A 23,558-nucleotide genomic window follows, 5' to 3' on the forward strand; every position below is an offset into this window, starting at 1 on the left:
ACCTTTTCACAGTGACCTTTATATTTAGAGCCTGGTAACCTGAGTTCCTTCCATTTCTTTTGTGCTTTGTGGTGTACCAGTGCTTGATTTGGGGAGTGGGAAAACCAGAACAGACGAGCTTTACTCTGATTAGGCTCGTCCTTTTAGGCTGGGCATAGTGCTCACTCCTGTAATCCCAGCACTCAGGAAACTGAAGTCAGGCATAGTGCTCACTCCTGTAATCCCAGCACTCAGGAAACTGAAGTCAGGCATAGTGCTCACTCCTGTAATCCCAGCACTCAGGAAACTGAAGTCAGGCATAGTGCTCACTCCTGTAATCCCAGCACTCAGGAAACTGAAGTCAGGCATAGTGCTCACTCCTGTAATCCCAGCACTCAGGAAACTGAAGTCAGGCATAGTGCTCACTCCTGTAATCCCAGCACTCAGGAAACTGAAGTCAGGCATAGTGCTCACTCCTGTAATCCCAGCACTCAGGAAACTGAAGTCAGGCATAGTGCTCACTCCTGTAATCCCAGCACTCAGGAAACTGAAGTCAGGCATAGTGCTCACTCCTGTAATCCCAGCACTCAGGAAACTGAAGTCAGGCATAGTGCTCACTCCTGTAATCCCAGCACTCAGGAAACTGAAGTCAGGCATAGTGCTCACTCCTGTAATCCCAGCACTCAGGAAACTGAAGTCAGGCATAGTGCTCACTCCTGTAATCCCAGCACTCAGGAAACTGAAGTCAGGCATAGTGCTCACTCCTGTAATCCCAGCACTCAGGAAACTGAAGTCAGGCATAGTGCTCACTCCTGTAATCCCAGCACTCAGGAAACTGAAGTCAGGCATAGTGCTCACTCCTGTAATCCCAGCACTCAGGAAACTGAAGTCAGGCATAGTGCTCACTCCTGTAATCCCAGCACTCAGGAAACTGAAGTCAGGCATAGTGCTCACTCCTGTAATCCCAGCACTCAGGAAACTGAAGTCAGGCATAGTGCTCACTCCTGTAATCCCAGCACTCAGGAAACTGAAGTCAGGCATAGTGCTCACTCCTGTAATCCCAGCACTCAGGAAACTGAAGTCAGGCATAGTGCTCACTCCTGTAATCCCAGCACTCAGGAAACTGAAGTCAGGCATAGTGCTCACTCCTGTAATCCCAGCACTCAGGAAACTGAAGTCAGGCAGGAAGACTGTTACAAGTTTGAGGCCAGTCTGGACTGTAACATGAGACTGTCTCACTAAAGAACAACAAAATGTGCCACTTTTGTCCTTATTTATGAAAACACATCCAAGTCCCCAGAGTTGCCAGAATGTAAGTCCCATGATCATATCATTCTAGGAAGAATTGAGTAATCTCAAGAGGAAGGGAACACCTCAGAAACGGTGTCTGCACTCTGGAAAGAGTGGGAATGAAGGCTTAATCAAACTGTACTGTGTTTAGGTACTGATGAAGACCTCGAATTCTATGTCAGAAAGTGTGGTGACATTCTTGGAGTAACCAGTAAACTTCCAAAGGATCAGCAGGATGCCAAACATATCCTTGAGCACATCTTCTTCCAAGTGGTGGAGTTCAAGAAATTGAACCAAGAGGCCCACTGACATGGCGGCCCTTCAGGTGATGTCACCCATATAGACTGTTTACAACATTCATTAGTTCTGCAAGTACTTACCAAGTGTCTACAGATGAACAACATATGACGATCCCTTCGAGAATGAGACTTCTATTCTGGCTGGAGGGTCTTAACACATAGTAGCAGAGTATATAGGCAAGCACTTAGTGGGCTGAAGGATGGTAAGTGCTGTGGTGTAGAAAAATTGAGCCAGGCCAGAGGGATCCAGTGTTCGGTAGAGTGAGCAGAGTTGGCCCAGTACACATGGATGCCAAAGTCTGGGCTGCTGTTTGCTCCAGAGCCTTCAGCTGTACTCGTGTGACACATGGTTGCTGTGGGCAGTGGGCAGAATCCCCGTCCTGGAGTTGTGAAAACTTCATCCTTGGGTTAGAATCAACCATCAAGCCAGCTAATTCCCTCTTGTCCCAACTAATGGTGATTCCAAATGTCAAGTTAATGTTCAAAAGACCAAAGAGTTCCTATTTCAGGCTCTGAACTGAAATAAAATAAAATTAAACTCTGTGTTTACTGTCTCATCCTGGAACATGATATTGATATAAGTGGAATGACATTTCAGGACTTCTGGACTGTGCCTCTTAAAGCGCCTTCTGACTGCTGACTGGTTTTGAATTCATCCTCCCTACTAACGTGTCTGTACTTTCTTTTCTCTAAGCAGTGGAAGGTTTGTGCATCCTCTGGAGTGCCCAGATGGAAGAGGTGATTCATTTGCTTGAATTAAATCTAGGACTGAACTTTTATAATTTATGAAATGGTCTGTCATTAATATCTTTTTTTTTTCTCCTCATTGCTGCTCAAGATTTGAGTCTTTTATTGAAGATATACTGATGATCAAACTTGTTAAAATACTTTACAGATTTCTGGGCTGGTTCAAAGTCAGATGAAAGCCTAGCAGGAAATAATTGCTTAAGCTAAAGCTGAACCTGTGCACTAATTTGAAAGAATACAAAAGAAGCTGAACATGTGGTCCATGCCTTTAATCCCAGCACTCAGGGAGAGGCAGGTGGATCGAAGCTAAGATGTGTGGCTGTAAAGTCTGAACTGTGCATATGAATTGGAGCCACTGGGATAGCTTGTCAAAAAATGAACAGCTTTTAGCCATGGCTCATGCAGCACTCAGGAGGCAGAGACAAGAGGTATTGTGCAAGTTCAAGGCCAGCCTGATCCATATAGTGAGTTCTGGGTCAGCCAGGGGTGCGTGTGAGACTCTGTCTCAGAACTGGAGGGTGGGGAGAGGAAAATATTTTTAGGCATTTTAAACTGGAAAAGATTGGGGGTATGACTCAGTAGTAGAACACTGGCCTGTAATGTTCAAGACCTTATTTTCAGCCCACAGCACCTCCCAGAAGTAGTTAAGAGACAAATGACATGATATGTAAACCTGACTGAATCCTGGCTTGGAAAAACATCTACAAAACACATTTTTAAGAGCCAAGCATGATAGCATACATTTGTAGTCCTGGCTTTTGCAAGACTGAGGCAGGAGAATTGCCAGCCTGAGCTATGGAGACCTATTGGTGAAATTATTAAGGCCACTCCACGTAGTTAAAAGGGAGATTTATTTAATGGCATAACTTACAAATGAAGGGATAGGTAGGTGGCGGGTTCTGTGAAAGACACACCTGCCTCTCCCTGAGTGCTGGGATTAAAGGCATGGACCACATGTTCAGCTTCTTTTGTATTCTTTCAAATTAGTGCACAGGTTCAGCTTTAGCTTAAGCAGTTATTTCCTGCTAGTCCGGCGTTGTTCTCTGGAGAACTCTCCTCGGTCTGCCTCTAGAGTCCCGGTCCAAGCAGGAAGCGAGGCCGCACAACCGGATCTCGGTCTTCAGGGTCCTCTCTTCGCCCCGCCTTGTAGGCGTGACAGTTACCAAAGCCTCAATGGGGGTTGGAACTTCCAGATCAAAGCTGGAATGGCTACCCACTATAGAGACCTTTTCTCAAAAAGAAAGAAAGAAAGAAAGAAAAAAAAGTGGGGCTGGAGAGTGGTTAAGACTACTCTTACCAGAATTCCATTCCCTGAACTCACATGGTGGCTCACAACCATCTATAATTCCAGTTTCAGGTGATCTGTCCCCTCTTCTGGTTTTTATGGATACCAGGCATGCACATGGTGCACGTATCTACATGTAGGAAACACACACACACACACACACACACACACACACACACACACACACACAAAACTAACAAAAAAAGGGAAAAATTTAAACATATGAGGGACAGTCTGAGTTCATAAGATTTGTAACAGATGAGATGACATAATGAAGTGTGTAGGGAACAAACACTCTTTACACTGATCTGTACCCACCCTCTATAGCTTTAAATTCAGAACGTGTGACTCTTGTCTACAGTCAAGCACTTACAAAGCTAAGGCAAGAGGATTGTTCAGGGTTGAGACCAGCCTGACATGCCAAGTCAGTTCCAGGCCAGCCCGGGGTATGTAACACATCCCTGTCTCAAATCAAAAGAAGCCTCAAGCCACCTCAGAATGTCAGCTAGTGCAGTGTGGACTCCTGTAACCCTAGCTGCTCAGGAGGCTGAAGCCGCAGGGTCTAGGCCAGACTAGGTACATGAGAAACCCTACCCCACGACAACAACACACACACCACACTAGGCGTCAGAGGGCTGTTTCACTCTGTTCCTGGGGTGGTTCATATGCCTTACAGAAGTTTAGGGAGTGTTTGTTGTTTGATTGGTTGCTCATTTTGTTTTGTTTCATTTTTGTTTTAGAGACAGGGTTTTTCTCTGTAGCCCAAGTTGGCTTCCAACTCCTGATGATCCTCCTGCCTCAGTCTTCTGAGTGCTAAGATTACAGGCATGGGCCACCCTGACTAGCTTGAAGTTTAGGTTTTCTTGTTTTTCTAAGTTAAGATTTCATTTTTTATGCCGGGAATTGTGGCACATGGCTCCAGCACTCTGGAGGCAGAGGCTGTCAGATCTCTGAGTTTGAGGCCAGCCTGGTCTACAGAAACTACTGTTTCAGGATAGAGGGTTACACAGACGAATCCTGTCTCAGAAAAAAATCTTATTTTTTTTTATTTTATGTATGCATATGTTTTGCTTGCATGTATGTGTGTGCATCATATCTGTGTCTGGTGCCATTGGATCCAGAAGAGGTCACCAGGTCTTCTGAAACTGGAATTAACCATGGTCGTGAGCTGGGTACTGAACTCTGGTTTAGTTTTTAATTTAAAAAAAAAAAAATTAACAGTGCAAGTCTTGAGCACTGAACTAATGGTGTAAGGGGAAAGAACTCTACCTTCTTCATCCAGCCAGCTCCTCTCTTTGGAACCAGTGCTACCCATACATAAATAGAAATATATGCTTTAACTGTACAGGCAAAGCAAAACCGCGACATATTAAAACCTGCCACGCTGGGGTTGGGGATTTAGCTCAGAGGTAGAGCGCTTGCCTAGCAAACACAAGGCCCTGGGTTCGGCCCTTAGCTCTAAAAAACAAAAAAACAAAAAATAAAAAATAAAACCTGCTATGCTGAGAACTCCCGGCCTGGGACTCACTGCGGAGAGGGGCACAGCTTGAGGTCTCTGCCGCTAGGGGCCGCCAGCTCCGCCGACCCACACCGTCAGGCTGGCGAGGTCCAAGCGCCCTCTAGTGACACCAGGCGGCGCGGCGCCTCGCTCCTGTCCGCTCTGGGAAAGAGCCAAGGTGCTAACATGTAGGTCTTCCGACTGCACACTTATTCCCGTGATTCTGGAGAGAGACCCGTAGAGTCGTGCAAAAGGACAGAACTTACTGTGTCCCGCTGTTAGCCTTTCCTCTCCCCCACAAATTGTCACGGTAGATGGGATTGGAGTTCCTGGACTTCTGTACTAATGGCATCAACCATCTTGTTCTCTTGGACTTCTTTCAGCATAATTTTTTGTTGTTGTTGTTTTGTTTTTCGAGACAGGGTTTCTCTGTGTAGCTTTGCGCCTTTCCTGGAACTTGCTTTGTAGACCAGGCTGGCCTCGAACTCACAGAGATCCGCCTGGCTCTGCCTCCCGAGTGCCACCACCGCCCGGCTAGCATAATTATTTAGAAATCAATTTCTTTTTTGTTTGTTTGTTTTCAAGACAGTGTTTCTCTGTGTAGCTTTGGTGCCTGTCCTGGAACTCAGTTTGTAGACTAGGCTGTCCTCAAACTCACAGAAATCCGCCTGCCTCTGCCTCCGGACTGCTGGGATTAAAGGCGTGTGCCACCACCGCCCGGCTGGAAATCAATGTGTATCTGTAATTTGTTTACCCAGTCGTTGAGTGTTTGAACTGTCTTCAGTTTGGAACTGTTATAAACATATAGGAGGAAGTCTTTGTGTGGACATACACACTTATCTTTTGAAGATCTGATCATACAATAGATGTATAGCTGTTAGGCTTCTCTTTGTGTTCTGGGGAAGTTTTTATCTTGGCTGGGTTTGTTTCTTTGATTTGAGGTGTTTGTTTTTGAGATGGTTTCACTATAACCCATGGGGATCTGGAATTTACCACGTAGAACAAGCAGGACTCAAGTGACGCCCCTGCCTCTGCCTCTGGTGCTGGGGTTGCAGGTCTGGGCCACCAGGCCAGGTTTATGTGGTGTTTGAGATCACACCGGGACCTTCATCCTGTCCAGTACTCAACCAAGCTTTTCCCAGCCCATCCCCCACACCCCGACTCCTGCTTCGTAGGCCAGCTGTTGGGTCTGCAGGACCTTTGCCTCTAGCTCCTGAGTGCTAGGAGTATAGGTGTGCACTTTTTTTCATTCTCTTCCTTCTCTGACACAGGGTCCTTTTATGTTGCCTAGGCCGCTCATGGACTCCTGGGCTGTTGACCCTCCCACACCAGCTTCCTCCTAGCTGGTACTGTAGGCCTGCACCATGACTATGTATGTGTTTAAGAAACAACTATAGAATAAAGCGAATTGAAAGTTTAAGGTTGGCCCAGTGTGGTGATGCACACCTTGGCAGGTGGATCTCTGTGAGTTCAAGGCCAGCCTGGTCTACAAAGTGAGTTCTAGGACAGCCAGGGCTGTTCCACAGAAACCTTATCTCAAAACAAACAAAACAACAACAACAAAAGTTTAAGGCTGGCTATAGAGTGGGTTTCAGGCCAGCCTAGGTTCCATGGAAAGGCCACCTCCCATCCCCCCCCCCCTTTTTTTTCCTTTTTTGTGTTTGTTTTTCAAGACAGGGTTTATTGTATAGCTCTGGCTGTCCTGGAACTTGCTCCCAAGTTCTGGGACTAAAGGCATGTGCCACCACCACCATCCTTCCTTTCTTTTCTCTTCTTTCTTTCTTCCTCTCTTTCTTTCTTTCTTTCTTTCTTTTTTTTTGAGACAGAATCACACTATTTAGCTCTGGGTGGACTCAAATTTACAGTCCACCTGCCCCATCCCCCACCCCCAGTGCTAGGATTACATGGGGGCACGTGGTAGTTTCAATAGGTCTGCCTCCCACAGATTCATGTGTTTGAATGCTTGGCCCATAAGGAGTGGCTTTGCTGGAGTAGGTGTGGCCTTGTTAGGAGAGGTGTGTTACAGTGAAGGCATGCTTAGAGGTCTTATATGCTTAAACTATGCCCAGTGTAGAATACAGTTCATTTCTTGTTGCCTGTGGATCGAGATGTAGAACTCTCAGCTGCCTCTCCAGCACCATGTCTGCCTGCATGTTGCCTTGCTTCCCACCGTGACTATAATGGACTACACCTCTGAAACTGTAAGCCAGGCCAGCCCCAATTAAATGTTTGTGTTTTCCTTTATAAGAGTTGCCATGGTCTCCGGTGAGTTTGAGGCCAGCCTGGCCTACAAAGCAAATTCCAGGACACCCAGAGCTGTTAGATAGAGAAACCCTGCCTCAAACAAACAAACAAATAAACAAACAACAACAACAACCAAAAGTGCCTTGGTCATGGTGTCTCTTCACAGCAATGGACAGTGCATCAGTATTTCATGAAATTTTCCTGGGGAGACTAGAACGTCCACTCAACCCGGACAGGATAACCAACAACAGACCAAAGTAACAATTTGCCCAAAGTCTCTTTTGGTGAACCAGTGAGTTTACTGGGCTTCCTTGAAGAACTCACTGTACCACTGAGTCTCCCCCCACTGTGGAGACCACTCCCTCTGATAGCTGTGAAGATGGAGTTCCCCCAGAGTTAACCTTCCACACTACATCCTCTCTGGCAGTCTACATGAAGCCCGAGCAGAGATACATATAGGTGGGAGGGAGATGCAGGAAGGAGGGCTAAAATCTCAGGGGAGGCTCTAATGACCCCACCCCCACCCCCAGCTATGAAGAAATGTCAGCAAGCCATTGAGGGACACTTGGAAGTAGTCACAGCTGCTCTGATGAAGATATTAAGGGCTGTCAGGCTTGGCGATCTGTCTTTTAAGACAACCACCATGCCTCTTTTCAGAATCTCATGATGTAGCCTTGGCTAGCTTGGAACTCACTATGTAGACCAGGCTGTCCTGGAATGCTTGCCTCTGCCTTATGAGGGCTTCATTAAAGGTGTGGGCTACTGTGCCCAGCCTTTGTCTGTTCGTTCTTTCTTTCCTCCTCCTCCTGTTTTTGTTTTTATTTTGTTGGTGGTGCTGGTCGTAATGCTAGAGATTGTACCCAGGGGCTCATGCGTGCCACACAAGTGCTGAGCCTCTGAGCTAATCATTAGTTCTCTTACTTTTTGAAAGCTCTCACTAACTTCCTGTGTAGTACAGGCTGGCCTTGAACTTGTTATCCTCCTGCCTCAACTTCCTAAGTAGCTAGGATTACAGGTCTGTGTTACAAGAACTGGGTCATGTCCAGCTTTTGAGCATCTTTTGTGCTTTTGCTAACTGAATACATTCGGATTTGTAGATGATCAAGATTTGTGACTTGAAAGGAGTCAAGAATGGCTTTGAAGTCTAGCTAGTCTCTATGGATCCCCCTGCCTACCTCTCCTTTTGGTCTTTTCCTTCATCCTTCCCACCTTCTTTCCTTTTTCTTTTGATACGGGCTCTCCTTATCTAGTCCATGCTAGTCTTGAATTCTCCATCCTCTGGCCTTAGTCTTCCAGAGTGCTGGAATTTCAGACATGCACCAGTATTCTTCAAGGAGAATTTTCTTTTTTCTTTTGGTTTTAGGGACAGGGTCTCCTTGATCTCAGTCTGGCCTGGAACTTCCTGTGTAGTGTAGGCTGGTCTTGAACTTGGGATTCTTCTGCCTTGGCCTTCCAAGTATAGGGATTATAGACTTGTGACATGCCTTGCATAGATTTTCTAATCTTTCTCTTCCCTGAGTGTTCTTTGCCATAACCTACATTGTCCCTCTTGGAAATCCCTAAATAACCCAGCTCTGAAGAGCCTAACATGAACCAACTGGGTGAGTGCACACAGCTTCAATCTACCAGCCCAATACCTATGTGATTAGTCAATTTACCGAATGGCTTTTGGTCTCAGTTTTCTTATCTTTCAAATGTGGGTTGCAGATGTAGGATGTAGCTTGTTTATAGGTAGAGTCGTTGCTTGGCAGGCTGAAGACCCAGAGTTTGAAGCCCAGCACAAAGCAAAGCAAAAGCAAAACAAATGTTGCTCAGTAGGTGGAAGCCGTGACTCCAGACAGAAAGGCAGGCGATACTATACATTGTTTGCCGTCAGTCAGTGGTTTTGTGTCCTACCAGTTGCTTGGCTAAGCATGTCTAACAAGAAGAGTTGATCTTTGTCTTCCTGACACAGGAATAGCTTTGAGTTTGGAGCCCAGGGTGGGGCAGATAATTGAATGGCTGAATGACTGGAGCCTTTCCATCCCTGGAGGTCCCGTCCAAGAAAGCCTCCCAGCACTGTTCAGAATATGTGTTATCTGCCTTGAGTCTAGAGACCACTCCCAGGTGTGATGGCACCCTGGATGCTGGGAGTCCTCTCTCCAGGGGCTTGTGTTGGTGTGTTGATAACTAGAGGACATACTTGTGGAGCTCACCAGATTCCTTGTGACACTAGAGTGATTTTGCTGCTCAAATTCACAATCCTGACCTCCAGGCTCTCTCTGGTGTACTGGTTAACTGTAACTGGTGCCCCAATTTCAGGTCCCAGGTGGACTCTGCATCTGCTCTCTGCCTCTTGCCTTGGGCATATATCTTATGCAAGTTTCCGGATCCAGTTTTTGCCCAAAAGGAGATTGGTAATCTACATGAGAGTGTGTGCAGCCTGCACAGGAGTTTCTTGGACCTCACAAGACAGGTGTGATGGCAGCTGGAGTCAGAATAATAATCATAGTACTAACAGAAGGGGTCCAGGTGTTGAGAGAGAGGCATGTGGGAAGCCCTGGGTCTAACCTCAGCAACAAAACCAACCTAACAGTAATATAATACTAATTATGTGCCATATATATTCATATATTTGATCCTATAACTGCCATATAGGGTAGGTATCTTTGTAGTGCATGGTTTAAAGGCTCATACACCACCCCAAAATAGACTGTAGGAGAAAATAGTTCACACTCCTTTGGCTTGCTTCGACCTGGCTGTTCTGCACCGCCTGAGGACTAGGGAATAACTTTACAAGGCAAACCTTTAGTAAAAGAAATTTATATTAGTAAGGGAAATCTCCATTAGCCAGCGTTCCAGGACCCCAGCTGCTGCCAATAGCTTTTTTTCAACTGGGAGACTTATATCTGCATGACAAGAACATCTCTATTTGCCTTACAGTTCCTTTCCTTAGCCCCAATAACTTGTGTCACTACCACCCCGACAGAAGCCCTAGGACCCCATTCCTTTCTGTAGTTCAGGAAGCTTCAATCATCTGAGCCTTCATATGACATTATTTTTTGGGACTCCCATGGATATGTAACTAATCAAATAGGAGTTTTTTTCCTTGTTATTTCCTACCCATTTAATTTGTAAACAAGCCAAAGACACTAGGGGGAAGCCACTTTTCCCTTTCCTTACTATAAACTCTAGAATTAGAGTTTGGCGAAGTCTGTGCCTCCCTCAGTTTCTCCATCTGCTAACAGGTAAGACTAGTATATAGCTTATTGGATTGCTAGGAAGATGAAATTTATTAAAATTTGTGTGTGGAATGGTGACTAATACCTAGTTAAAAAAATCTAAGATTTTGATAAACTTTTTGTAGATGAGGAAACTGAGGCACAAGAGGAGTTTGATAATTTGTCTGAGATGATGCACCGAGGGAGAGGAAGGCTGGGAATCAACCCCTGGAAATCTGGCTTTGAACACACTAGCAAGAAAGAACAAATGTGCACGTGATTTCTTTTGTGACGTGATTTCCTTTGTGACGTGATTGGTGGGGAAATCCTGGAATTAGGCCAGGTGGAAGGAAACTTGCAGCTCTTAAGTCTTCATTCAGCCCTTGTAAAGGAAGTTTGCAGAATTGGACTGTGTCCAGGTGGCCAGTAGATTTTAGAGGAAGGATCTGAGGCCTGAGGTGGGCCTAAATAAAAGGTGTTTGGCTGGGGCTCTCCCAGGCTCCCGTCCTTCCAGGAAGTCCCAGTAAAGTGACACTCAGTAGTTGGTAATAAATGACAACCTAAAATGGAAAATCCTTGACAACAGAGTTTAAGTCAACAAAAATTGAACTTAAGTCAACAAACACTGACCTGGGGGTTCCTACACCTCGTAGGAAAGGCTGCTGGAATTCCAGGATGCTCACAGTTCAGTTGGGGAAATGCAACGTCAGCAAGTACATGGGCAAGAGACCCCAGAGGTGGGAGGTGCGGGAAATTACTAGTCCAGATAATGGCCCAAGCAAAACCTGGGAGACTAAATATCCCTCTCTGGGACTGGTGTGGTGATCTGGAAGACCTTTACACACTTGAATATGGAGTAGAAGAATTAACCCCCGAGAGAAGAGAGTTTAAGTTTGGTGAGAGAAATGTTAGCATTTTTAGCTGGTTCTCTCAGAGGCAGCTGAAGAAGCAAGAAGACTGCAAGGGAAAAGGGGCAAACCCAGAAAAAAAAAGCGTGGGGGCTAGAGGGACAGTTGCCTGGACTGGAGCAGTGACAATTTGGGCGGGAAGTTTCTCCCATCTGACTCTCCTCATTTGGTTCTTTGTTGTGTATGTTGCTCGGGGGTCTAGCTAATATCCGCACAAGGTTGGAACCCTCGCCTCATTGAGTCGCAAGGTGTGTCTATCTGGAAGTCCTCGCATCTGCCCAGCCAGGCCCGCAGGCTCTGTCCCTGCTCCTGCTGACTACTCCCTTCCCCTCCTTAGTCTCCGCCCCTCCTGTAGGCTCCTCCTTGGGCTCTGGCGCCCGGGCTCCGCCCCTCGTCTCGTCCACCCCGCCCCTTCCGTACGCCCCGCCCCCGCGCTCGCGCGCCAGGTCCGGGCGGCGCCGACGCACTTGGCGGGAGATAGGAAAGTGGTTCTGTGCGCTCCCGAGGCAGCTGCAGTTCCTGAGAGCGCGCGACGAGACCTGCAAACACACAGACGCCTCAGAGCGCCGCCTGGGGCCGGGAGCGGCCGGAGCAGCCCGAGTCCTGACCCCGGCCCGGCTCCCGCTCCAGGCTCGGCCGGTGGGCGTGAGGGCGCGGCGCGGCCCGGGCCGGGGGGATGTCTCGGCGGACGCGCTGGTGAGTTCTGGGGTTCTCGCCCCTCTCCTTGGGTCTGCAAACAGGAGGTGGGGGGTCCCCGCGGGAAATGCACCCCGCGCGGCCGTCCGGTGCAAGGGCGCCGCCCGATGCAGGGGAGCGTGCCACGGTAAGGGGCCCTAGGGACCCCTCGCTCGGATTTCCCGGGCCTTCTGGGCCCAGGAGCACGAAAGCGCGGGTTCCCTCCCCGAGACCCGGTCCCGGCCCTGGGTGAGGTCCATCATCTCCCGCCTAATTGCAGGGTGGGGAAGGAAGGCTGGTGCGCGCGGTGTCAGCTGGAGGTTCACTACTGGGCCGGGAGAATGTCTCTCCAAGTCGCAACGAGTGGGGAGGCAGAAGTCTCCGAGACACTTGTCGTTCAAGAGTGGCTCGAATTTGCTGGAATCCCTTTCTTGTTTGCATTCTGGGAAGCACAAAGCCCCTGGGCCCTCTGCCGGGTGTGAGACCGGGGATTCATTGTCTCTTGGGGATTGGGCGGCCGGTTCGGTTTGGTTTCAGAAACCCTCTTCCTGTCCCACGCTAGTTTTGGGGCTCAGTAGAGACTGCTGATGTGTAACGAGACTGCTCTGCCAGCGGTCGCTGGGCCAAAGGCAGGAGCCGCGTTTCCCTCTTACTAAATTTCCCCAGAGGGTAAGTGACTGGGTCAAGCCTGGACCTTTCGTACACCTGTGTATCTGGGGGCTAATTGCGGGGCTTTCCAGCCTCTAAGGAGTGCGATAATGGGGTCCTGCCGTGTTCCCTCTGGGTCTCTCCAATTCAGAACACTCATGTCCTCAGATGGCCGAACTGGGCTTAGGATGAGGATATGAACAGAGATGCCTAGCTTGCTTACTTTCACAGAGTTCCTCATTGCTTGGAAAGTATTCGGTCCATGAGCGCTGGTCAGGGTGGGTTCCCATGCCCCAGTTTCTAAGGCAATTCAGTGGCCAGGAAGAGTCTCTGGACATATTAACTCCAGGAGTCCCGGGGCTCATTTGGAGGGACCCTTGTGAAGCATGGGCTCAGTGCCCCTGTATCCTCACAAGCCTCAGTCCTTTTTCTGCCACGTTATAACTCTCTTGTACCCCAGTGCCCCACTTTCCTCTTGGCCTCTGACTCACCTTTCCCTGGCGCACAGCCCAGAATGTACATGGGCAAGAGAAAGGGTATGTGTACAAAAATGTGATTTTTTTTTTTTTTTTTTTTTTTTTTTTTAAAAACCACTCACTGGTCTCTACAAGCTGTGATTACTAGGGAGGTGAGGGTGTAAAGGTGTGGAGCCTGACGCAGCATAACCCTGGTTGGCCTCAATGTTCACATCTGTTAAATGGAGACCTTGAGAATGTGAGAGGGGGCATCGTGTGAATGCCATCATCTGCCATCTTTTTAATAGTATCGCATTACACAGCATCAGAACTTCTCTACACAGATGCCTTTGTTCCGGGACATTGGGTGAGCTTCTAATAGAATCTGGGCCTCGCCGGGCGGTGGTGGCGCACGCCTTTAATCCCAGCACTCGGGAGGCAGAGCCAGGCGGATCTCTGTGAGTTCGAGGCCAGCCTGGGCTACCAAGTGACCAAGTGAGTTCCAGGACAGGCGCAAAGCTACACAGAGAAACCCTGTCTCGAAAAACCAAAAAAAAAAAAAAAAGAGAGAATCTGGGCCTCGTGCTGGGTACTGGAGAAGCAAACTCAGTTGTTAATACTTAGTAGATTTTGTCTCCTGCTTTACAGTGGGTAAGTGGTGCGTGCATTGGGTCAGAAGTGACAGAACAAATCTGCGTTCCAGATCCAGTGACATGTATTGTTAGGTTTGGAAACTTCTTTTCATTGTAATTGAATTTTAAAATGGGTTAGTAGGTAGCTTCTCTTTGCAGTATTCATTCATTCACAAATCCACTGGTGCCCTGGGCAAATATTTCTTAAGGTCTTTCTATGCCAAATTCCAGGTTGTGAAGGTGGAGCTGACCTTTGTGGGTGATGTCAAGACCAGAGGTTGGAGCTGAGGTCAGGGCCTGGTTTTCCAAAGTGCTTTGGGGGTGTAGGAGTGACTGGGAAGCTCTGCTGCCTTTGGGGGAAGAAAGGGAAGGTGTGTAGACACCATCAGAACCCATTTGGGTACAGAGCATGGCTTGTTTTGTTTGCAAATTTCTCTGCTTTTCCCAGCAACAGATGACAGGCATAGGAGTATGTTTGTTAGAAAGCAACGCGATGCAGGTCCTGGGGAATTGGGGAAGGATCAACATCTCCTGTGAATAACTGTTTTCCTTCCTTCCTTCCTTCCTTCCTTAATTAAGTACGAGTGTGGTTATATATATGCACTTGGGTGTAGGTGCCTACAGAGGCCAGAGCCATGGATCTTCCTAGAGCTGGGAGGTGGGGATAAAGGGTGCTGGAAACTGATCTTGGTCCTCACCAGGAGCAGTATGTTTCAACCCAATGAGCCAGCTCTGCAGTCCCTGACTAGCATTCTTGGAGGTTCATAGTGTGATCTCCTCTTTCAAAGCATTAAACTAGATAGTAGGAGTTTGGTAACAGTTAAATAAAAATCCCATGTTACTGGCCCGTGGTGGAGCAAACCTTTAATCCCAGCAGGGAAGCAGAGGCAGGCCAGTCAAGTTCCAGGATAGCCAGAGCTACACTGAGAAACCCCTTCTTGAAAAACAAAACAACAAAAACTTCTTTGTTAGTTTCTTTAAAAGCCTTCAGACTTCAAATGATTATATTCTGATTTTTTCTGTCCATCACATATAGGCGAGAATTGGAAAGGGACAGGCAAGAATGAATGAAGTGAGGCTGGGTGCGGCAGAATATGCCTTTAATCCCAGATAAAGTGGATGGAAAAAGATAGTGATGACATGTTTTAGTTGTTTCCTCTAAGTAATTAGGACTTTTAAAATCTTGCATGCTTGATGATCTTGAAAATATCCAGTGCTAGCGACTGGAGAGATGCCTCAGTGGTTAAGAACACTTATTGCACTTGCAGAGGATCCAGGTTCAGTTCCCAGCACCCACCTGGTAGCTCACAATCATCTGGACCTCCAGTTCTAGGGAATCAGGCACCCTCTTCTAACTCTGCATGCACTGGGTATAGATTGATGTGGTGCACAGACATACATGCAGGCAAAGCACTCATAAACAAAATAAATTTTTTTTTTCCCCGAGACAGGGTTTCTCTGTGTAGTTTTAGTACCTGTCCTGGATCTCACTCTGTAGACCAGGCTAGCCTTGAGCTCACAGAGATCCACCTGGCTCTGCCTCCCGAGTGCTGGGATTACCAGTATGGGCCACCACACCTAGCCTGTACCTACTTTTGGAAAGTAGAAGAGAAAGGCCTGCCTCCCCAAACCTCCCTATAGTTGACCTGACCCTGACCATACACTACCACCCCCAGGTAAAGGTATGTAAACATGCTGTCCATGACCTTTAGCTTGCTTCCACAGTGAGGAGCTGGATGAGTTACACTACCAGGACACAGACTCAGACCTCCTGGAGCCGAGAGACAACAAATGCAAGGTCAAATGGACCCATGAGGAGGTGAGCCACAGCTACTCCATGGAGCTGGGGAGAGGGTTAATGGCGGCTGGTGGCGTCTAATGTCCCCATCTGTGGACAGTGAGGAAGTTGATGGGCCTTCTGCTTCTCCCCTTTGCCTCCTCAGACTCCAAAATCTGTGGTTTATGGCATGGTCCTCAGGCCTCAGGACCTCCATCTCTCTTAAGTGCTTCTTGCCCTTTATCTTGGTCTGATAAATCTGCGGTTGCGTCCTCATTCCAGAGAGTAGGTAGTTTATAAAGACAGGTTTAATCACCTTTCCATTCTGCTGTGCAGCTAAGGAAGTCCTTTTTCCTCGTGGGGACTCTGTTTCCAGACAGGGTAGGGTTATGTAAGAGGCAGTGCCATACTGGCTTTTATGACAGACTTAAGATACCAACTGAGTGATCCATGCATTGATAATCCGTTCTGACAGCAGAGATTAGATGACTTCATCACCTCCAATCCTCCCAAGACTGCCTCTTCATACTGCATGGTGGGGACATTTGACCCTGAGAACCCTTGGCTGCTAGGAAGCTAAATCTATAGTCTTGTAAAAAATGTTTGTCATTACTTTAAAAATTTAAAACAAAGTAATTTTATTATTTTGTATGTGTGGGCATTTTGCCTGCCTGTGTGTAGGTGCAGAGGCCAGAAGAGGGTGCCAGGTCCACTGGAACCAGAGTGACAGACAGTTGTGAGCAGCCATGTGGGTGCTAAGAATTGAACCCAAGTCCATGAAAGAGTAGCCAGTACTCTTAACCGCTGAGCCATCTCTCTAGCCCCTTTTAATTAATCTTATGTATTGTTGTTCTTGTGTGAGAGAGGGCTGATGTGTACTACACATTTTCTTTTCCTTTGTTCTATTGTGTGTGTGTGTGTGTGTGTGTGTGTGTGTGTGTGTACAACATTTGGAGGTCGGTTCTCTCCCATCTGCGTCCTAGGGAACGAAGTCAGATCGTCAGACTTAGTAAGTGCCTTTCCCCACTGAGCAGTTTCTCTGGCGCTTTTTCGTTTTGTTTTGAGATCGGGTTTTTCCACAAATGCTGGGCAGGCCTCCCAGTTTGTTATACAGCTGAGGATGATCTTGAATTTCTTACTTTTCCTGATGTAGGTGCCGGAGATAGAGCGCAGTGCACACTGGCAAGCTCGGTAGCAGCTCGGCTGCCTTCCCAGCCCTGAGTGGGAGAGTGAATTGTTTTTTGTTTGTGGGATTTTGTTGTTTTGATTTGATTTGAGGTGGGTCTCTTGTATCCCAGGCTGCTCTGGAATACCAGCTACCTGTATACTTTATGATGGCCTTGAACTCCTCCCGATATTCTTTGCTTTTGTCCCAAGTACAGAGGTTAAACTAGACGCCCCCCACCCCCCACCCCCACCTGGCTTCTGTTTTCTGAAAATTTCCCATTGTGAGTCAGCCCACCAATACTTTGTAACAAGCACACTGGACCTTGATCATCCACTGCCCAAGTGCATAAGTGCCTCTTGGTGATGGAACCCCTGAATCACTGAATCAATCCTAGGGGCCCTCACTGTCAGCCTCTCCAGCAGGATCCCTCTTCCCTCCCCCTTCCTCAGTCTAGCTCTCTCATTTTTTTTAAAACCTGTCTGCCTACCTACCTGAAGAGTCAGTCACCACAGCTCCCAGCATCTCCTCCACTACAGAGTGGCGATAAGCGCGCTTGCCTGAGGCATTGATTACCCTCTCCTCCCTGTCAGGCACATCTGCTGCTGCCTGCCACTGTGACTGATACTTGACACTTAGTAGGCACTGAGTTCCTGAGTGAATGTATGAATATGGCTGTATCGTGGCATCTATAAAACTTTCCACACACACGTGAGCTAAATCCTGTGTCTTTCTTCGGTTGGCAGGATGAGCAGCTGAGGGCCCTGGTGAGGCAGTTCGGACAGCAGGACTGGAAGTTCCTGGCCAGCCACTTTCCTGTGAGTACCGGCCCTCCCCCAGGGCAAGGGCTCCGGTGGCCTGCTGTGAGTTGTTTAGAAAGCAGAAGTGAAGTGAAGCCTGGGAGGCTGGGTGCCAGTGGTGGTGCATACACCTTTAATCCCGGCATGCACATGTGGTGGGCGAGGGGCAAAGGGCAGAGGCAGGCAGATCTCTGAGTTCAAGAGGCCAGCCTGGTCTACAGAGCGAGTTCCAGGACAGCCAGGGCTACACAGAGAAACCCTGTCTCAAACCCCCCTCCCCCCCCAAAAAAAAACAAACCAGAAAACCACAAACCAGAAGGCACCCAGTGAGAAGATTCCACACAGCTGCTTTAGTGTGTCCTCTATCCTAGGCCCAAAGGCTGTTTGTATTTCTTCCAGCAAGTCAGGAACAGCTGGATACTTAGCTCTGGGCCATGAATTGAAACTGAGGGCGGCATACTTTGAGGAGAATTCAAGCTGAGGCTCCTGCCCAGGTGGCTGTGCCACTACACCAACATTCCAAGCCCTCTGGGGAGAGAGCTTGCTTTTACACACCCTCCCAGGACTGCAGGAATCTAGACAGGACAGTGCACAAGGCTGCCACTTAACTGATGGGGTTCCATAGGCATCTCAGGCTATATCATCATACTTCTCTCTGCCTCCCCCGTTTCTTCCTTGTAACCTTTAAAGAATAAAAATGGTATCCAAGAAGAAAACAGGAATCACTAATAAGTCCCACGAAGCTTTTATAGACTTTGAGATAGTACACCCCACACACGTTCTAGGTACAGAGGGTGGGAGGTTCCTTTCTACAGGGCCTGGGTTTATCCTTTGAAGCAAAAATAATGCACCCTTGTTCTGGTAGGTCAGCCTCTGGCGTGTGGTGGGTGAATGGCACAGGACGCAGCTACCTGACATAGGCTTGTACATTGGTCCCTGAGCTCAGGGCTCCACCAGAGTTCAATTTTATGGTCCCAGAGTTATTTCTGTTCCTGTCCCAGAACCGCACAGACCAGCAATGCCAGTACCGGTGGCTGAGGGTTTTGAATCCAGACCTCGTTAAGGGACCATGGACCAAAGAGGAAGACCAGAAGGTAAGTGCTGGCTAAAGGGCCGGCATACACTGTGAGCTTCCACCACCGCCAGGCACTGGGAGGTGTCGGAACACTCCTGTAGCACTCTGCTTTAGTCCTGAGTATCTTCGGGGTGTGTGTGTGTGTGTGTTCTGAGAAAGACCAGCTTTATAGCCCTGGTTAGTCTCGTATTGGTTGTGTAGCCGAAGCTGGCCTTGATTCAGACCTCAGCCATCCTGAGTGCTGGGGCTTGTAGTGGCCACGTCACCCCACGAGTTACCCAGCTTTTAACTGGTAACCTTACCTGTCACATAGAACATGGAAAGGTAATGAAATGTCTGGTGCACATAAGGGGCTTGCTCAGCCAGTGGCAGCTGCCACTGATGCTATGATAATTTGGTAGATGCTGTGATAATGGTTATACCACAAAACTCAGAGGCTTTGCTTTTTTGGTGCTTCAGATGAAACCTATTGCAATGCTGGGCAAGCTCTCCACCGCTGAACTTACTTCCCCTCTAACCCCTTCTCTAGGATTTTTTTTTCTTTCTTGTTTTTGAGACAGGATCTCGGGTAGCCTGGGATGACCTCAAACTTGCTAAGTAGCCAAGGCTGGCCTTGAACTCCTGTCTCTATCTCCCGTGTGTTAGGATTACAGGTGTTTGCCACATTTGGCATTTTAATGCTTTATTTCTGTAGCATCTGTAGTCCTGTGAGGTGGGTTATGTCCATGTTAAAGCTGAGTAAAATCAAGGCACAAAAAGGATTTGACATTCTCCAAACTATGATCACCCTGGGCTGCTTTTCTGGAGCTCCTTTATAGAGCTCTGGTTCATCTCGCTGGTGTTAGCCCATAAGATACCATTCCACCTTGGTAAACACAGCACCCAGGAAAAGCGGGGGATAAAAAAAAGCACTGTCCTAGTAGATGCATACACCCATCCAAATGGGATGTGATTACTAAAACATTTAAATCACAGCAAACTGGGCATGGTGGCACACGTCTCTAATCCCAGCCCTGGGAAAGTGGGAGCTGAAGGATCAGATGTTCTAAGCCAACTTGGTCTACATAGTGAGATCCTGTCTCAAATTTTTTTTAACTACACAGAAATGAAGTAGAATATTTCCACACAAAAGTCCCTTTTTCTGTGAGTATCTACTCTTCCCTGGTTGTGGCTATGTGCACAGGAGAATATGTGTGTATCAAGAATTGAGGAGGGAGCTGGGCAGGTAGTGGTGCACACCTTTAATCCCAGCACTCAGGAGGCAGAGGCATGTGAATCTCTTGAGTTCGAGGCCAGTCTGATACATAGATCAATTTCCAGGACAGCCAGAGCTACACAGAGGAACCCTGTCTCAGAAAAAAACAAAGAACTGAGGAGGGCCTAGCTTGAGTTGCTGTTACTGTTAGGGTTTGTGTCCTGAACAAAAGAGCCTTTCTCAGCGGGGTTGAAGACTGGAGTCTAGTTCTTGGTGCCATGACTTGGGCTCTACCCTTGTGATTTCCACAGAAGTATCAAGAAGACTTGATCTAACTCTCTAGTGTGAATGGGGCTGACCTCATAGGCTTGTACCTCTCTAAAGTCCTGCAAAGTGAGGCCCATCTGGATATGGCGATGCTTAAGTGGAGGTGATTGAGGGGCTGGTTCTTCACTGATGTTTTCTTCAAGGTCATTGAGCTGGTCAAGAAGTATGGCACAAAACAGTGGACTCTGATTGCCAAGCACCTGAAGGGCCGGCTAGGGAAGCAGTGCCGTGAACGCTGGCACAATCACCTCAACCCTGAGGTGAAGAAGTCCTGCTGGACCGAAGAGGAAGATCGCATCATCTGTGAGGCCCATAAAGTGCTGGGCAACCGCTGGGCTGAGATCGCCAAGATGCTGCCCGGGAGGTAGGTAGGGTGCAGGCAGGGTGCTATGCCCAGTGAGTGAGGCCCGTGCTTGGGATGGAGTGTCCCAGAGTGCCATGAGCAGTCCCATGTTTTTTAACATTCAAATAGCCTTGTCTTCAGTCTCCAGGTCGCCCAGAGACATGCATCAGAAGGGAGAAAAGTAGATCTAAAAAGACTGGACTGGAAAGTCAGGTTGTGTCCTGTTAGAGGGAATATGATGGAAACACCAGTTTCTGTCCCCATTTCCCACTTTCTACTAAATCAGACTCATCTTTTGTTTTTGTTTTTTTTTTTTTTTTTTTGTTTTGTTTTGTTTTTTCGAGACAGGGTTTCTCTGTGTAGCTTTGCGCCTTTCCTGGAACTCACTTGGTAGCCCAGGCTGGCCTCGAACTCACAGAGATCCGCCTGGCTCTGCCTCCCGAGTGCTGGGATTAAAGGCGTGCGCCACCACCGCCCGGCTTTGTTTTTGTTTAGAGACAGGGACTTGCTTTTTTTCCCACACTGGTGTTGAACCCAGGCTGACTTGGAACTTGTGACCTTAGCCTCATGACTGCTGAGGATGTGGGTGTGCACCACAATGCCTAGCTAGTATCCGTATGTTGTTCGAGTTAACAATAAAAAACCCAGAACCAGATATTAGGGTGAAAGCTGAAAGATCAGAGAAGCAGAGCAAGCCATAGCCACCACCTCTTACCTCACCAACTCCGCAGCCTGAAAAAACTCCAGCCAGAAGGGCTTCTAGCTGAAAGGGATGCTTCTGCCGAAAAGCCTTAGTTCCTGTCTCCACATGCCTTGTATACCTTTCTCCACCCACCATATCACTTCCTTCTTAGTGCTGGGATTAAAGGCGTGTGATTCCCGAGTGCTTGGATTAAAGGCGTGTGCCACCACTGCCTGGTTCTATGTTTAATCTAGTGGCTTGTTCTGTTCTGTAATCTTCAGGCAAATTTATTAGGGTACACAATATATCACCACATCCATATTTATGAATGATACGTTGTTGTTTTTAAGGATATTATACTTGTGGGTTCTTTTTTATTTTTGTTTTTTGTGTATGAGTGTTTTGCCTGCTTGTTTATACCATGTGCATGCCTGGTGCCTGAGGAGGCCAGAGGCATTGGTTGCCCTAGGACTAGAGTTAGAGTTGTGAGCTATCTATCCTGTGTATGTTGGGAATCAAATCAAGGTCCTCTGGAAGAGTAGTTGGTGCTGTGAGCTGCTGGGACTCTGACCCTCTTTCCCTCCCGATGCCCCATTCATTATATCCTATTGCTCTGTTTTCCTTTCTGTTGCTGTGATAAAACACTGACCTAAAGCAAGGTGTGGGGGAGGGGGGGGCCCTGGTGGCGGCCTTCATTTATTTGTCTTCCACTTCCAGGTCACAGTTGAGGGAAGTAAAGCAAGAACTTGAAGCCCAGACCAGGGAGGAACGTTGACTGCTGGCTTGTTTTAGCTCACTTGCAGGCACTTGCCCCTACCCCTCTTCCTGAGACAGGGTCCTGACATAGCTATCCCAGAACTCTCTGTAGACCAGGCTGGCCTTAATCTCACAGAGATACCCCTGCCTCTGCCTCCCAGATGCTGGGATTAAAGGCCTGTGCCACCACTGCCCTGCAGACTGCTAAGTAGTTAATTTAAAAAAACGAGGTGCAGACAACTTGATGTGGTGGTGTGCGCCTTTAATACCAGCAGTTTGGAGACAGAGGCAGGTGGATCTCTTAGTCCAAGGCCAGCCTAGTCTAAAAAGTGAGTTCCAGGACAGCCAGGGCTATAAAGAGAGACCCTGTCTCAGGCAGGAAAAAAAAAAAAAAAGCTAACTAGTATACTTATTATATCCCGGGACCCCAATGTTTAGTTAGGGTAGCAGAGCTAATGTTACTACCTGGAACATAGTGCTCAAGTACTAGTACTATCCATGAGTGTATCTCCTTATCTGGCTACCGTTTTTCCTAAGTGGTCCCCCTTCACAGGTGTTTTTTGTTTGTCTGTACTTTTAATCTCAAAGACAATTTTGTTAGCATTTAGGAGAAACGTGGTACAGGTAGGTGGAAGTCCCATCAGCCACCAGGAGATGGAGAGAAAGTCATGCCTTTGTTTTGTTTGTTTGTTTGTTTGTTTTTGAGACAGGGTTTCTCTGTGTAATGGCTCTGGCTGTCTTGGAACTCATTTTGTAGACCAGGCTGACCTCGAACTCAGAGATCTGTCTGCCTCTGTCTCGTGAGTGCTGGGACTAAAGGTGTGTGTCACCACTGCCCGCCGTAAGTCATGCCTTATTAAGAAAGGTAAAAACAGCCGGACGATGATGATGCCTTTAATCCTAGCACTCTGGGAGGCAGAAGCAGGCAGATCTCTGTGTTCTAGGCCAGCATGGTCTACAGAGTGAGTTCCAGTACAGCCAGGGGTACACAGAAAAACTTTGTCTGGAAAAACAAAAAGAAAAACAAAACAAAACCAACCAAACAAACAAATGTAAACAAATAGAAAAAAAACAGCACTTGGGAGGCAGAGCCAGGCGGATCTCTGTGAGTTCGAGGCCAGCCTGGGCCACCAAGTGAGTTCCAGGAAAAGGCGCAAAGCTACACAGAGAAACCCTGTCTCAAAACCAAAAAAAAAGAAAAAAGAAAAAAAACAAAAGAAAGGTTGAAGCAGGGCTGGGGAGATGGAGTACTTGCTGCCCTCGTGGAGGACCTGATTTCAGTTCCCAGCATTCACTTGGTGGCTAACCACCCTCTGGAACTCATTTCCAGAGGATATAACGCCCTCTCTGGCCTCTGCATGTGTATAGTCCACAGACTGCAGACAGGTACACTCATTCCTTTGTGTTCATGACTGCTACCCTGTTGTTAGATTGGATGTCTTTTATCCCTCATCCTGTTAGATTTCTCCTGTGTTGTTTACTTTCTTGTTTTAGTGGAACACATCCTTCATTAACATCCTGAGCTCTGTCCTTGATTTTGTCTCACATGTAATAGATGATTTAAGTAGATATAGAGTT

The 23,558-nt window shown here is 47.6% G+C and overlaps 2 protein-coding genes across 3 annotated transcripts in view; both read left to right on the top strand.

The window, feature by feature from the left end:
- The window catches only part of Ift52 (intraflagellar transport 52), a 32,504-nt gene extending 30,393 nt beyond the window's left edge, over window positions 1–2,111 (top strand). For both annotated transcript variants that reach the window (XM_052723991.1, XM_052723992.1), the window contains one exon: window positions 1,421–2,111. In XM_052723991.1, coding sequence (XP_052579951.1) covers window positions 1,421–1,578 — 158 coding nt within the window. In that variant the 3' untranslated portion in view covers window positions 1,579–2,111. The remainder of the gene's footprint in view (window positions 1–1,420) is intronic.
- Window positions 2,112–3,366: 1,255 nt separating this feature from the next.
- Window positions 3,367–23,558, top strand: part of Mybl2 (MYB proto-oncogene like 2) — a 42,775-nt gene continuing 22,583 nt past the window's right edge. Inside the window, exons 1-5 of the mRNA XM_052725109.1 lie at window positions 3,367–12,146; window positions 15,586–15,679; window positions 17,549–17,620; window positions 18,604–18,696; window positions 20,343–20,563. Of these exons, the coding sequence (XP_052581069.1) occupies window positions 12,127–12,146; window positions 15,586–15,679; window positions 17,549–17,620; window positions 18,604–18,696; window positions 20,343–20,563 (500 nt within the window). The 5' untranslated portion in view covers window positions 3,367–12,126. The remainder of the gene's footprint in view (window positions 12,147–15,585; window positions 15,680–17,548; window positions 17,621–18,603; window positions 18,697–20,342; window positions 20,564–23,558) is intronic.

This window comes from Peromyscus californicus, unplaced genomic scaffold (genome assembly GCF_007827085.1).
Source record: "Peromyscus californicus insignis strain IS unplaced genomic scaffold, ASM782708v3 Scaffold_7__1_contigs__length_154581171, whole genome shotgun sequence".
NCBI lineage: Eukaryota > Metazoa > Chordata > Mammalia > Rodentia > Cricetidae > Peromyscus > Peromyscus californicus.